The sequence below is a fragment of the Populus trichocarpa genome, chromosome 17, assembly GCF_000002775.5.
Source record: "Populus trichocarpa isolate Nisqually-1 chromosome 17, P.trichocarpa_v4.1, whole genome shotgun sequence".
NCBI lineage: Eukaryota > Viridiplantae > Streptophyta > Magnoliopsida > Malpighiales > Salicaceae > Populus > Populus trichocarpa.
Genome location: NC_037301.2, coordinates 10,323,423 through 10,339,440, shown reverse-complemented (window position 1 = coordinate 10,339,440; position 16,018 = coordinate 10,323,423). Strand labels below are relative to the sequence as shown.

Below are 16,018 nucleotides of genomic sequence, written 5' to 3'. Positions count from 1 at the left end.
TTTAGACACCGTTTGGGAACGCAACAAAAATTCAAAATTTTTTTTATTAAAAATTAATTTTTTTATGTTTTAAATTGTTTTGATGCGTTGATCTTAAAAATAATTTTAAAAAAATAAAAAAAATATTATTTTCATATATTTCAGCACAAAAAACATTTTAAAAATAACCACAACCACACTCTCAATCAAACTTATTCTCAACCCAATAAGATTTATTCTCAACCCAATAATTAAATGTTATTTAGATACATTAATTTCTTAAGAAATTGATTGTTAATAACTCAATAATTTAAATTTCAAACGTTTGGAACCGGTTTCCAGTTGTTTTTTTTTTTTTAAAGCATTGAGCTAGTAATTTACGAGTACATACAAATTTTGAAAATTGAATTTTTTTAATTGTTGCCATATTTAATTAAAATTAATTACTACAACTAATATCTTAAGGAGTATTCTCAGGACACGCTTTAGTTTTTTCATTTTCTTTTTTTTGGTGGAACCATTTAATTTTATCTTTTTTTTTTTTTTTTTAAGAAAAGAGGAGAATTATATATACCTTCTTGGCGATCATTCACCTCGTTTTAAATAATTCTTAAAATAATTAATGGTTTTAAAGTATAAAATATTTATTTCTCATTTTGGATATTTTGCAATCTATTTTAATATTAAAAGTTATTGGGATTTCAGTGTAGCAATTAACAGTGAATACTAAGATTTTTTTTTATTTTAGTCCTCAAATTTTTTTAGAGTTTTTTTTTTTAAATATTTTTTAGTCATTTTAATATTGGATGGACTGATAATTGAATTTAATATTTTTTTTTCTATAGAGTTATTAAAAATCTCATAACTTGGATAACAAATTTTGTAAGTTAATCCAAATTGATTCAAGTCGATCTAATATGTTATCATTTTGATATTTAGAAAAAGATGATATATTAATTTTTTCAGTCAAACTATATTTTTATTGATTGTTCAGGTTGTCTTTGGATTTTCTAAATTGACTAGATCATATCAGATCAATCTCCGTATAATTTCTTAAAATGTTTCTATCAAAAAACACATTAATAACATTTTAATATTTTTTTATGTCAAAAAGAAGATCCGATATGCAACATAACTCGGAAGATAATCTAATTGACAAGAATTAATTAAAGAGGGGAAATCACTGTTGCCCTCCTCTCATCATTGAAACAGTAATATAATTTGTTTATTTTTTATGTCTTTTTTTGTTTTATTTTTTGTTGTAATTTTTTTCATCCCTAATTTTCTGATTGACAACATGTTTTTATAATCTAATTTGATTTTTTCTCGTTAATTATATAAACAAATTGTAATTTTCAATTCTTAAATTAAAAACAAGAAAAAAAACAATCCAAATATAGAAGGTTTTTTTATAATTATATAAAAAAGTGGGTTATTAATACTATTATATAGACAATATTTTACACATAGAAGATTTAATTTTCCATATTAAAAGAATGGGAATCAGCAGGCATTGGATAATCTACAGTTTATTTTGGGTTGGTCGGTTGTAAAGATATTGTTGACTTTTTTAAATGGCTCCTTCCATCAGTTAATATCATTTCTTAATCACTTCTCAGACTTGGATTCTGTGAGATATGCTTCCAGTTTTTTATTCTTTCTTTTTTATATGTGGGAAAGGATAGCTTTGAAGAAGCAGTGCCATGCCCATGTGGGCCACTGCCCAAATCACAAAATGAGCACCTTCTGCTTTGGCTACCAAATGTTGAAAAAGTGTGCACCGGTTGTTCTACCGATTTTTTTTTTAAATTAAAAATATATTAAAATAATATTTTTTTATTTAAAAAAAATTATTTTTACATCAACATATTAAAACAATCTAAAAATATAAAAAAATTAAATTTAAATTTTAATAGAACAGTATTTGCAATTTCAAACAGGACCAAAATCACATGAAAAACACACAAGATCGGAAAAAGTTCAACCTGTGTAGTTGGTTAGTGTTTGTGTTTTTATTGCGATTATTTTTTATTTTTTAAAGGTGTTTTTTTAATAAATTAAAATAGTATTTTTTTTAAAAAAATATTATTTTTAACATCAATACATTAAAATAATTTAAAAACACAAAAAAAATTAATTTGAAACAAAAACATTTTTAGTGCGCCAAAAACTGTGAAAGAATTATCTCAAACTAACAGCTTTAAGCTATTAAGTAAGATCTCAAGATATGATTTATATTATTGTTTAACACATCCATTCAAATAAAAGCTCTTTGAGTTTGAAACTTACATAGATTTATATTATTTTATGTTTAATTTTTATCAAATAAATAAGATAATGAAATTCAAACCATGACTGCTTGGTCATTAAAGTTTTGATATCATGTTAAAAAAAACTAATTTAACATAATAACTTAAACTGTTTGATAAAATCTCATTTATATTATTTTCTAATAAAATTAATTAAACACAAACACTGCCTTGTAATATCAGTTTGGAATTTAAGATTAATTATTCGTGAAACCTACAGTGGTTTTGTGTAGGAATTAGTTAAGCTTAATTCCTATTAATATACTTTGTGTCTTGTCGACGTCATCATTACATCAAGATTTGTGAAGATGCAAATAGAATGGTTATGATTATGCATGAATTGATCAGCAGAAATGGTGGGTGCCTATATGATTTGGTTTGCATGACAATTAAGATTTCATGATGGCAGGTATCCTATGCACCGTAAATTAATTATCATTCTTCTATAAAGTAAACAGTAGAAGTTTGAAATTTAGTTTTAAACATTATTTTATGAAAATTTTATTTATTTTTTAAAAATTAATGTCGAGAAATCAATTCCACCAAAAAACTAAGTTGTTAGATGAGGTTCCAAGAAATGATTTATATTATTTTCTGACATATTTTTTAAAATAAAAGTTCTTTGAACTTGAAACTTGTAAATGTTTATATTACATTGTACCTAGTTTTTATCAAATAAATAAGGATTGTGAGATTCAAATTGGTGATCGCTTGGTTATCAAGGCTTTGATACCATGTAAAAGAACCAATTCAATCAAAAAGTTTAAACTATTAGGTAAAGTTCTAAGATATAATTTATATTATTCTCTAACAATTGACATTTTTAGATTCTTGAATCGTTTTAATATTCTAATATGAAATATAATTTTTTTAAATAAAAAATATTATTTTAATTTATTTTCGAGCAAAAAATACTTTAAAAAATAATTGTTACCATACTCTCAAACTCTCCTAACTTATAACATCCTATTTCAATTAGTGTAATATTGTCATTGCCATTAGATTCTCCCCTAATCAATCTACAATAAGTTATAATTTCATACAATGTCTAGCTAATTCGTTGGCAAGTTTTTGGCTTGCTGCTGTTTCTCACGCTCAAAAAGAAAAGAAATAATAAAAATCTGCAGTGCTTTATGCCTGACATTTCACAGACTTAAAGGCTGGACAAATGGCTTTTCCAAGATAAAGCCCCTCGTAGCTAGCCTTACTTCGTGGGGGAAAAGTAATGTTGCTTGAACGTTCTCTAAGAAGCATAAAGTATGAAAAGAAGATGATTGCATCAGTCCATGGAGGCATGCCCTAAAGTTTCTGTCAAAGTCATGACCCAAATGGAAGAAAAAAGAGGAAAGAGACAATTGAGTAATAGTAAAAGTCACTTTGGATTCTCTCTAGCTCTCTCATGGTCCATGACACCCATGTTTTAACTTTCAAGATCTAGCTAGCTAGCCAGCATCTTCTTTTATTGCTGCGGTGTTCATCTCGAAGACAAGTTACTCTCTGAAAAGTTCTGTGCCCCACGAAAATGGAAAACAATTCTCTGTTTGTTTATACGTTTATCAATGAGTGGTTTGCACGAGCGTGTATACTCAAGCCTGCTGAGAATGAAATTTCAACACAGCTGGTGTGGTCTTGTTTTTAGTTGAGGAGAGGGTGACCCTCCAACCAGAATATAGGTTTTCAAGTATTTATGATAAACACTGATCCATTCCATATTTGATTTTCTGGTTGAACAAGTGCCAGGAATATATGCACAAGAGTGGGCATTTCCTCTCCAGAACCGGCACGATTTTGTTGTCAAAGTTGTTCATCGAGTCATCTTCCTTGAATGCTGGACCCATGGAAATATATTATTAGACGTTTATACTTAAAATTCAACATGGTAAGTAGCTAGAACTTAGAAAAGGGTTAATGGTTGTTTACGAACTTAAACTCTAGTAGGCCCAAGCTTTTAATATATGACCCCAAAGGTGTGGTAGAAGGCCATTCAAGGCAAGGCAAGGCTATTAATTTTCAGGAACATGAAAGATTGATTCCCCGACAAGTAATTTCCACCTTTGCGGAAGATGCAAGTGATTGACACACACGAAGCTTCTAAATGGATAACATATAAATTGCTTAGGAGCTCCTTTCACTAGAAATGAAGGATAGAAACAGTGTGAATAGGCAAGTTCAAGGAAGATGCAAATTTTGTTCTTTAAGGAGGGAGTTTGCTTTCTTGGTTATCCCATGAACATTTGTCTTGGCAGGAAACTCACTCTCATCCTCCGAATTTCTTAATGATTAGGTAATTGATCATTTCTCAGTCATGTTATTGTCACTAACATGAGAAGATGCTAAGCCTGGTTTAGAGTATCGAACCAGCCAACCTTCGCATTTTCTCTGGCAGTCAATTTAAATTTCATGTGATTGGTAATATAATGCGTGTTTTTTAATTAAAAATACATGTAAATGATGTTTGTTTTAGATTTGTTTTTATATTTTTGATATTAATACATCAAAATATTTCAAAAACACCTTAAAATGTATCAATTTAATATTTTTTCAAGGAAAAAAAACACTTTAAAAAATAAAGTGTAACACAAAAACAAATACCCACTATAGAGGAACCACAATCATTGACTGAGGAGACTTTTAGGAATTACTGTGACTACAATTTTTACTCATTGCTTAAATGGCAAGTTAAAGCTGTAGATAACAAATAGAACCTGTTTAATTTGATGAGGCGTAATCTGCTTGTAATAACAAAGTGCTCGCAGAACAAGGCTATTTCTACAATTGAACCTTTTGAATATCGTATCATTTAAAACATCTGCAACTAGGGACATCAAAACCATATATTTTGTTACTCTATTAGGATTCTAGGACAGATGATTTATTGAGAACTTGATATACATGTAAGTGAATTTAAGGTGGTGAAACTGATTGGCTAAATTTATGTTTCATGCAGTTTTCTTCCTGCCTGAGACAGTCTTCTTCACTGCTCCCACTGAGACTAAAAACTGATCAAGAGATGATAAGGTCTTCATGTCATCTGGTGGGAAGTAACTGGCTGCCTTGCCCATAATTGATGTAAATAGAAGAGAAAGTGAAGGCCGAGTAACATAACGCTCTCCCAAGAGGTCATCTAGGAATGCAAATGCAGCTAAAAATTCAGACCTACCTGCGTTTATTGGAGCAGCAAAATGAGCAGGAATTATCCTCTTGAATTTCCAGTCTCGGACAATACTATCAATCCAATCCCTGACCTGCAGTATTAACAAGCACGAGAATGGTCATATTTTAGAACAAAGCTGAACGTACTGAAATTGAAAACACTTGTGCGGACTTTACTTGCTCTGGAAGGTTGATAATTGAAATGAATTTCATCACATGTTTATTCTTTGGTTGGATAGTACTAATCGTGGTATACCATAACCAGACAGATGATGGTCTGTTGTTGTTCACTTTTTAGGCCTACAGAATCATCTTAGCCCAGCTATAACAGCTCTAATATTGCATCATAGTCGTTTCTTTACCTTTTCGGGAACTTTGCTGAAGACCAAAGTCTTCACAATGGGTGAAACAATCAACTTTTGTGACATCTGAGCAAAGCTAGCATTAGGTTCCAATAGATTAGAAGGACCAAGAAACAAGATCTGGAGGACCATTCTTTCCCAACCTGCACCAAGAACTTGATTTCAATGTGATGCATACACACTCTCACCCTCAAACTGCAAGCAACACCATATTCGGTTTCCCTTATTGGAAGTGGGATTCAAATACTAACCTTTTTGCCGGCTCATCTGGTTATCAACAACTGGTTCCTGAGGGACTTCCTTCCCTTTACTAAGAATTTTTACAGCCAAGCCATTCTTTGCTGATGCTAGCAAGGATTCTTTGCCAATACATTCAGGTGGCATTCTTGGCACAAAAATCACAGCATCTGTTACCAGTAGTGATCTTGAACGCTTGTGATAGAAAGCTACCTCGACATACGGTCCAATTCCTGAGATAATACACAACAAATTTGTTCGAATCGTGATTCGTTAAATGAAGTTTAATTCATTGCATGTGCAATCAACATTACCAACTTCGGGCGAGCTTAGGACTTTTTGTTCAATCTCATCAGCCCAAGGGGTAGACATATCCTCATCCGTCAAGGTTTTGGCACGAAAAATTCCGAAGAACTCAAGTGGCAAATTCAGGGGCCAGCTCCACTGCCTTGGTGCCACCCATATTTGGGCCCGTGGAAATTTTCTCGAAAATGGGCCAACAAAGATTTTATGTTCATAAGCAAATGTAGGCAGTACAATGTATTCGACTGGAGCTCCCAACTCCTTCAAAAGCTGGCAGAGTAAGACCACTCATCAAAATGTGGCCAATTTTGCTTAAGGGGATACATTAAATAACCAAATATATGACTATTAGACATCAATGACTTCCCTTCAGTTGTTTCTTATTTCCATCAAGCGTGAAGACAATTTAATAGTGACAAATTCTGAGGTTTTAGGAGCACATATCGCCATTTTTCTTTTATTTTGAATTTTGAGGAAGGAAATAGAAGCACTTCCTTTCACAAGGATGTAATTTCCTACTGTCAAGAAATCAATGTCTTGACATGAACTAGCATCCAACAGCTGGTTTTCATGTAGGAAAAGCAAGCAAAGATCAGATCTCCTGCAACAGGTTCATCTGGAATAGAAGTGAGGACCCATAGCTAATTCTAAAAATTTTGCATCTCCTACTTCCTACATATATCATACACAACTGTATAGTTGATAAAAAAAAATTATAACTTAAGGCAAGGGTAAGCCATTTTGGTTTGCTATGTACGAGTAAAAGTGGTTTTATTGGATAGTCCTAGAAAGACAGATCAGTTTTGCCCCTAATAGTGGGTAACCCAATACCAGACTTGAAGATGCAATCAATGGCACATGGCACTGTCCTTGAATGAACTTGCAATAATGAGCATAAAAAATAAAGTAACAAAAAGACATTTCTTGTGTTACAGAAACGAACTAAAATCAACATACACTCAAATCCTACATGCAATAGTATCTAGTTAAAGAGTAAAAAAAGGTACACAAGGTATAACCTGAATACACTCCTCTGTTGGAGCAATGGGTGCGTGGACCCATAATCCTCCAGATTTGAGTTTGATGACTGTCATTCGAATGTTTGTTGATACACTGCTGAAGCCTAATGCTTGTTCTTGTTCGAATAGCCATATACAACTCTTCACAGCCTAAGGCATAAAACAGAAGAAAAGGGGGGAACACTTAGTGTAATGAACAGACCTTCTAGCTACAGCTTATATTAGCATACAAAAGAATTGTGTCTTCTACAATTCTTATGTTTCCCATGCATATCAAATACAACTCTTGCTCTATTTTCTGGACAATTTTAATACGAGCTTTGACCATTTCTTTTTCCCATACTGATAGAATTTCATCAAGTGGGGTTTGAAACTGAGGACCTCACTATGAAGGAAGTTCTGCTCCACCAATTCATCCAGAGTTGCTTCCCAGTTTAACGAGACATATAACAATAAAACAGAACATTTTAATTTACCTATTTATCCATCTTTTAGGCTGACTTCTTTGGTCTCATAATTCATATTCAGCCATGGAAAGGAGCTCCAGCATTCAGGGGTTTGGTGATCTAAATTGCACTATCCAATCTGTTATTGGTTTCCAATTCCAAATGCACAATATAGAAATTCAGGAAATTTTATTTGTATTTCAGTTCCTTGAGGACAGTATAAAGTGATTTCAGGTGTCTGATTTTATATTAAGTTTTTTTTAGAGAATAAGGCAAACTGTTATAGGGTTCTTGGAGACCACAACGTAGATAGAACCCAAAGGCTTTGCAAGGGAAAAAAAGGTGCTGAAAAAGCATCCTTGTTTGAAAGCTTTTTATGCTGCCATTGTTCTGGGTGTTTCAAACACAACATTTTCGAAGTATATTATTGAAGAGCTTTCATGATTTTCTAATGGTATGCGAAGAAGTAGTATCTTCAACCACAAATTGAAATTGAAACAGCTTACTTTATAAAGCATCGAATTCAGTAGACGGTTAAAAAGTCTTTTATTTCTTCATCTAAAAGACATTTCTACGAGACCTCATAGATCAAGAGTCCTTATATTTTCCTTAAGAAAACATTCAATATTGGGAAAGCATATTAACTGAGAAGAAGTTTCCAATCTGCTCATTCCACTTCACAAGTTTTGTTAGTGTAAAAACTTGAAACACAGCAAATATGAAAAAAAAAAAGCCCTATCATAATTTTTATCACAGACAGAACACCTGCTAGAATGATGCTTCACCTGATTAAAGTTAGCAATGTGTACAACAATGCAGCATGAAATATAAGCCCTTCATGCAAGCAAAAACATCAACCTCCACTCATTTGCACATCAACAATTAAAGAGCAGAAACCAGATTATAAAACAAACAGTGACATTATGATGTAATTTATCTCTCCTTATAGGTACATAAAGTCTATAAGATGCCAAATACAAGAGACTGCGAGGGATAAAACCTGAAGACAGACAAGTTTGTAAATATGCATAGCAAAGGAAAATTAAGCATTATTCTTGATCAAAATCCTTAGCAACCAAAGTTACCGATCATTAAATTTTATTTAGGCCAAGTTGAAGATAAAGAAAGTTACCTCAGTCCTTATAGTGCGCCTATTAAGGAAAGGACCAAGAGGGAAAGGAAACCCAGTAAAGTTTAGGTAAAACCTGCCACCACCACCGCCGCTGCTGCTAGTGCTCGTTGTGGTAGGGGTGTTACTTGCAGCAGCAACCACCAAGCTGAAGCTGTCTGGTCTCTTGTTTCTGGGTTTTAACTGAAAAGGAACACCCTTCAAGGACCCACAAAAAAAACTAGAACTTGAGTCTTTTAAAGTGGTTGGATTCTGTAGGACTCTGGATTTTGGGCAAGAAATGGTAATGGCTGCCACCATTTTTCTTGAAACGGTGTCAGATTTTACCAGAGCATAGATGTTTCAAAAGGTTGTAGGGTGTCCATAGCGTTAACAGAATCCAGAGCTGGAATTTCCCCCGCTATGTTTGCGACACGTGTTAGATTTTCCTACATGTATTTTTCTAGAAATTTATTGTGGGCGGGGAAAAAAGGGGCACTGGAATGGAAATTATTGGTTGATTTATAATATGTTTTTTTTTTGAAAAAATATATTAAAATAAATTAATTTAAAATAAAAAATATTTTTAAAACATAAAAACATACAAAATATTAACTCCGGAGAGATAGTAGCCACGAACCCTAAAATCATAATTGAATTTATTGGCTAAGAAGATACATCAATGTCTAATTACAATTACAATCACAGTAACAAAAATTAAGAGAGCTGGCGATTTCATTGTATATGTTTGCACTGTTTATATTGTTTCTGGATCCTGAGTTTAGTTTGGTCTCAAGTGTTTAAAGAGTCGGTTTTGAATTAAGATTTGAACCCGTCCTCTGCAAACAAAACTTGAAGTCTGTTCAGAAGTATCATCCGGGAAATGAATAAGAACCTATTTCAATTGTATTCCCAGAAGAGCTTCAAATATATATATAAAAAAGAATTCAATCGAAATAGTATTAAACACGGAAGATTAATATGAAACAACTCAGGTTTTTGTCGCTTTGTTTCAAAATCCATCATGACACAAAAGAACCATAATAAAGATTCTATAAAACATCAGTCTCCACACAACCAAGAAATCAAGCTTTTGGGTGATAGCCCTCACTTGATTAATATTTCAGATACTTACAATAGCAGTGCATATCCACAAAGAGACCATTTTTCGCAGGACCATCATCACCAACAAACCTCCAGAAACAACATCCAGCCCTGACAAGCCAAATCCTACATTTACAGACGAGCTTCTAACCAAGGACGATATAGGAATAGAGGGATTGAGGAGCCTCATACCCAAAGAATTAAAATAGTCTTGGAGACTGGATAGTCATTGAATAACCAAACTCGCGGCACCAAGATAGAGATGTGCCGCTTTCTTGGAGCAAACTTCTATTCAAAATGCTTGCAGACTAAGACGCTAATTTGGATATCAAGTGATGATTTCTCTGACAAGCCAATCCAAACTAGGATAAGCAAAGTACAGAATGAGAAATGATGGGAGAGCAAACAAAACAGTGATAAGAATGTACAGGGCCAAAATGGCTGCACTGGCAGGTATTGCATATAAGATGATCAAAAGGAATATGATGACCAATGGGAACTTTGCTGTCAGATGAACAAAGAAAACCAGTGACTTCTGAAGGGAGGAATGTATTCTCCTCACATTGAGGTAACTGTTGACATGATTATGATCATGGTTTGCCTCTGATGGTTCAGCATGATGAACATATTGTCCCCTCCTGATGTTCCCACGGCTTGCCTGATTTCCAAGGGCTAAATTACTGTCCGATGACCAGTGGGGTTGTTGATCTTCACAGAAGGTGCCATGAGACTTCTCTCTATCACCATTCTTGCTCTCAACCATCCAAAGAAGAAAATAATTCTTGCGAGGGAATTTGAGGTTCCCTCGATAAACAAGGCGGAATGATAACAGATTGCACCATGGACAAGAAATAAAGAGAGGGAGCTGAATTGGTAATGTAGGGAATTTCACAACAGCCCATTGAAGCCCTAGGATGCAATTTTTGCAAAGAGTATGGCCACACCATAAAACATAAGGCACATTTTCAACAATGTTGAAGGATTCCCAGCATATCGGACACTCTAGGCCTTCTTCTCTGCTTACAACAGAAGATGCCTCATCGTCTGAGTATTCTGAAGGAACTTGAGCTGGCTTTAGAGAGTTGTTCAAACTAACACTTCCAGCTAGGCACTTGGATGCAAAATTCCACATTTTGATTGGAGACAAATGACTATGCAAACATCATCACTTTCAATGGTTGTAGAAGCTGAAACCTACAAGTAACATTAACCATTAATTCACACTGGATTGTCTCCTCTTGCTAATAAATTTCCAAGTATTTCACTTGGCAGGAAAAATAAGAATTAGAAAGAGAATTAAACTAAATTCCATGTAATTTAGGCTGAGGTTCAGTTTAGCATCCATTTTCAATTTTTCACTGCAATCTAATTATGCATAATAGAGTAATCCAGCGTTTAATTCTGTATGTCAAAACAGAACATTTTCATTTCATCAGACTACACTATTATCTCCAAAAGGTGGAAAACTTATTAGAAAGAAGCAGGTTAAGATGATCAAGAAGGGTAATCCAAAATAAAAAAATAAAAAGATGCCAAACAATCGACTTCATGGTGTCAGAGCCTCTAGCTATAACACCATCACTTGTAATCCCAAATGCAAAGTAGAAAGAAAAGGCTAAAATGACCAAACAATATAAGGGCATGTTTTCCAATAACAAAATGTCAGGATAGATTACTTGAGCAAACATGCTGATATTCATTATTTTACATTGAGACAAATAAATTTACTGGTTAAAGAACCCTTGATGTTATTAGAGCAAGCTGCATTTTTAAAACGATTTACATTCTCCACATGCAATACTAGCTAGCTATGAGCTACAGTTAACAAAGCAGAAGTTTGTACAACATATAGTGACACAATGACAAATACCAATAAATTGAACTAGATCCATATTTGCAAATTCTAATGCCAAACGGATGTTTGCTACCCTAACTATGCCCTATACTTCTGATCTCTGCTTGATTGACCATATAACTGATAAACGTATTAAGTCACATCACAATGATGCAGTAACAACTAGTTGGGAAAATTGATCATAAACTTGTTTTCTGGTGTGAGTAGAAAATACAAATTCTTATATTCCATCAGTGGTACAAGGGATGCAAACGTAGAGAGAGCTAATTCAATATGTGCGACAACTTTCTATCACACCTGTCCTTATTTTGCATCCAAGCTTGCTTATGGATGTTAACTTGAACGCATGCGTGCTTATGTGCAGTAACACACTCACAGGAACATCTCTTTTTGACCCAAAACCATGCGTTTATTTCTGTTATCTTTACCAAAAGAACAATCCCATCAAATAATGATATTTACACTGAAATAATAGACCAAAAATCTGAAATAAATAAATCAAACACTCTCCCTCCAGAGACTCAAGCTCGACCTCAAAATCACCCAAATCAACTAAAACTCAAATCAACCAGTTAAAGATTGATGTGCTTAAACCAGTTACCACCAGAAAATCTCTCAATCAGATTCAAAAGCTGTACCAGAATTGTACTATTCTTACAGAAACTGCAACGTTAACCATACAAACATTCTAAAGACAAAACTAAAAACAGTCAATGATCATTACAAGAAATAAACTCTTGGATTTAAACAAAGAAAATTCATGAAAACAATCAAACAAGAAACCAGAAAATTCAATAACAAATAGTAATTTGAGAGAAAACAATCAAAGCCCACTTCTTTTTTATTGTTAAAGAAACATTCCTAACAGTCAACATACAAAAAAAAACAACCGATCCATGAAAATCCAAGCTCGATGTGGTCATATAATTATACAAAGCTAACAACTTTCAACGCCAATCAGTAAAAAGAAAAAGAAAAGAAACAGTTCATGACATGGCCTTACCAGTTTATCAAGAAGGGGGTTTAACAGAGAACGAAAAGAAATTAAGAGGGGTTCCCCTCCATGTCTTTCTCCCTCTGTTTTCTTCTAAGGATACGAAGCTATAGACAATTTCTTGGGGGGGCTTTTCGAAATTGTCTGGTCCAAGCGGCCGACACTGCTTGTCAGGATGGCCCATGCTGGTGGTCCTTTTCAACGAGAATATGGTGCCTATTTTTGTAATTCCACATTGTAATTCATTAGTTTTTTTTCCTATTAATTTTTTTTTTATTAATAATTCATTTTATAATAAAATAATATTCAAATATTTATTTATTTTAAATTTATGATATTAAAAATTCAAATAATTTGATATAAATCTTGGTAATTTGTATCTAAAATAGTTAACTTTTTTCAATTTATACAATAATTATAATTTCACTAGGCCGTGTTTGTTTTCCGAAAGCTGGTTTCCGGGAAACCACTTTTCAATTTTTCATATGTTTGTTTGCCATAAGAAAAGTTAGTCAACGAAAAACACTTTTCGGTCAACGAAAAACACTTTGCAATCAAAGAAAAATTTGGCTTGGTTTCCAGGAAAGTGTTTTCCTTTTATTTTGGGTGGAAAACACTTTCCAGAAGTTGTGAAAAAATAAAAAATATCATATTATTTGCTGATTATATCAAATTTGATCCTCAAAATTTTGATTGCTATATATATATATATATATATATATATATATATATATTTTGTTTTGAATATTTGTTTTTCAATTTCATCCCTTAGAATTTAATTTTATATTAATTTTGGTCTTTATTTTTATAATTGTTATTTGCTTTTTCCTTATTATTTTTTATTTGAAATTTTTTATCTATCAAATTTGATCCTCATTCTTTTAATTATTACTTATTTTATTTGAAATAATTTATGAAATGTTAATTATTATTATTTTAATTTTTTCATCTTTCATTTTTTTTATTTTTTAGATTTAATCTCTATTATTTTGATTATTATTTATTTTATTTGAGATAATTTATGAAATTATATTTTTTTTCTATTTCATTCTCATTCAACCTTTTAATTTGTAAGATTTGTTCCTTATTATTTTAATAAACTTGAAAAAAATAAAACATTAATAAGTTATTTTCCAGTTTATTTTCTATGACATAACCAAACACTGGAAAATATTTTACAACTTATTTTTCATTATACTACCAAACATCGAAAAATAATTCACTTTCCTGGAATTCACTTTTCTGAAATTCACTTTCCAAAAAGAAACTACTTTCCAGCAAACAAACGGGGCATAAGATAAAAACTAAGAATGTAAAGCTGAATTGTTACATACATACATATATCTATATTCTGAAATTGCAATATGTTCTGTTATTACAATTAATATTACTGTTCTTATGTTTATAAACTCTTTGTTTTTTTAATTTTATTTAGAGGAGTTTTTTAACATTTTTTTTAATCTCATGAATAAATAAGTTATATGATGTTATTGAAAGCTTTATCTATATGACCCTACTAACATTTGGTGAGATAATATTAGCATTATTTGATAGAGAATAATATAAATTATATTCTGAGACCTCACCTAACAGTTTAAGTTATTGGGTAGAGATGATTCTTTGACATGATATCGGAGTCTTGATGACCAAGTGGTCACGAGTTTGAATCTCACCATCCCCATTTATTTGATAAAAATTAAGTACAAGGTAATGTAGGCATGTGCAAGTTTCAAGCCCAAAGGGCTTTCACTTAAAGGGGTGTGTTAACGAATAATATAAATCATATTCTAGGACCTTACTTAATAGCTTAAATTATTGGATTAAGATGATTCTTTGACATTATTATTCTTAATTTTTTGTTTAATTTTTATGTAACTGGAATAAATTAATTCACATGTATGAATAAAAACTTATTTAGAAAATATTTTTAATGTTAGTACAATTTTCCAAAAGAAATGATGAAAATTTTATGAATTCATTCATTTAGATAAGTCAAAAGATACAAAAAAAAAAAAAAAACCAAGGATGTCCAATAAAAAAAAAGTAACTAAGAGTTCAATCTAATAATTTAATTTGGATTTTAATATTTTTTGTTATTATCTATGGTTTGATAATCAAAATAAAATGTGAATAAAATACTATATTAGTTAAGGATGATTTATATTAATTTTTTATTATTGTAATAAAGATACAAAGTCATATTGAACATGTATAATCAAACAACATATTTATAAAATAATTGTGTGAATCAAAAGAAAAAATAAATAACATAAACTTTAATTATCTAGATTCATTGGCATCCAAAATAGATTATAGATATGTTAACATAAACATTAATTTGATCTCCAAAACAATTCATTTTCATAGATTAAGAAGATTGATTGGCATCCTCTAAATGATCCAGAGCAAATAAAAAATGGTACACTTATTTATTTTAATATTTAAGATTAAGAAGATCTTTGAGTTAAACCTTAATCTTTAATTTACGAGATTTAACATATAGATATATTGATTAATTGGGATTATCTCTGAATCAAAAATAGAAAAGCGAAAAGAGAGTTGAAGCTAGGAAGGAACATAAGAGTAAAAAGAATAAAATTCAACTTAACTAAGAATTAAAGAGGAAGGAGATACGAAATTAGTGACTTTATGAACATTTAGATCTTGACCCGTGATTTTAGTTGGCAAGAAAGAAGAAAAAAACTTATTTATCAACTCAAAAAGCACAAAAAAACAACCAGAAATCTCCAAATTAAATTGGATAAGAATTTTTTTTTTTAAATCTAAATTCTTTTTAGATAACATTAAAACTCAAAACAACTACCATAAAACTGTTCTCGTCGAATAAAACCTGATGACAATAATTTTTTTTATTTTACTAAAATCAATATCAATCATGATCTGCTCTCTTTTCAGTTCAAATCCAGTGGCGTCCTCTCTGCTCTCTATAACACATGTACTAAAAAAATAAAAATAAAAATTCATATTAAAAGTGAATTTAAAAAATCTATAGGACCACAAATATATAATTGAAAAAGTAAAAGAATAAAGGTAAAATATTTTTTACAAAACTTTAAAACCACCATTCATTTTCTCTGTTTTTCTCATTTTAATCTTTGATCTTTTATTTTCTTTCCTCCCTTAACGAT

General features: G+C 31.4%; 2 protein-coding genes across 2 annotated transcripts; both read right to left on the bottom strand.

Moving 5' to 3' along the window:
- Positions 1-4,980: 4,980 nt before the first annotated feature.
- LOC7484558 (uncharacterized) lies at positions 4,981-9,321 on the bottom strand. Its single transcript, XM_002323849.4, has 6 exons — positions 8,941-9,321; positions 7,363-7,512; positions 6,355-6,613; positions 6,055-6,273; positions 5,804-5,946; positions 4,981-5,533 (listed from the first exon to the last, which is right to left on the bottom strand). Exons 1-6 carry the CDS (start codon positions 9,235-9,237, stop codon positions 5,228-5,230), a joined length of 1,374 nt encoding a protein of 457 aa, XP_002323885.2. The 5' UTR covers positions 9,238-9,321; the 3' UTR covers positions 4,981-5,227.
- Positions 9,322-9,892: 571 nt separating this feature from the next.
- Positions 9,893-13,035, bottom strand: LOC7484557 (uncharacterized). The gene is made up of 2 exons (XM_002323848.4): positions 12,879-13,035; positions 9,893-11,214 (listed from the first exon to the last, which is right to left on the bottom strand). Exon 2 carries the CDS (start codon positions 11,150-11,152, stop codon positions 10,349-10,351), a length of 804 nt encoding a protein of 267 aa, XP_002323884.1. The 5' UTR covers positions 11,153-11,214; positions 12,879-13,035; the 3' UTR covers positions 9,893-10,348.
- Between the last annotated feature and the right edge of the window lie 2,983 nt (positions 13,036-16,018).

Bases quoted from the DNA above. Each gene is read 5' to 3' on its own strand.
- LOC7484558 (XM_002323849.4), bottom strand. From the start codon at position 9,237: ATGGTGGCAGCCATTACCATTTCTTGCCCAAAATCCAGAGTCCTACAG. The intron at 6,614-7,362 runs GTTATACCTTGT...TTACTCTGCCAG, and splicing joins CAACAGAGGAGTGTATTCAG to CTTTTGAAGGAGTTGGGAGC. The intron at 5,947-6,054 runs GTTAGTATTTGA...TTCTTGGTGCAG, and splicing joins CCAGATGAGCCGGCAAAAAG to GTTGGGAAAGAATGGTCCTC.
- LOC7484557 (XM_002323848.4), bottom strand. From the start codon at position 11,152: ATGTGGAATTTTGCATCCAAGTGCCTAGCTGGAAGTGTTAGTTTGAAC.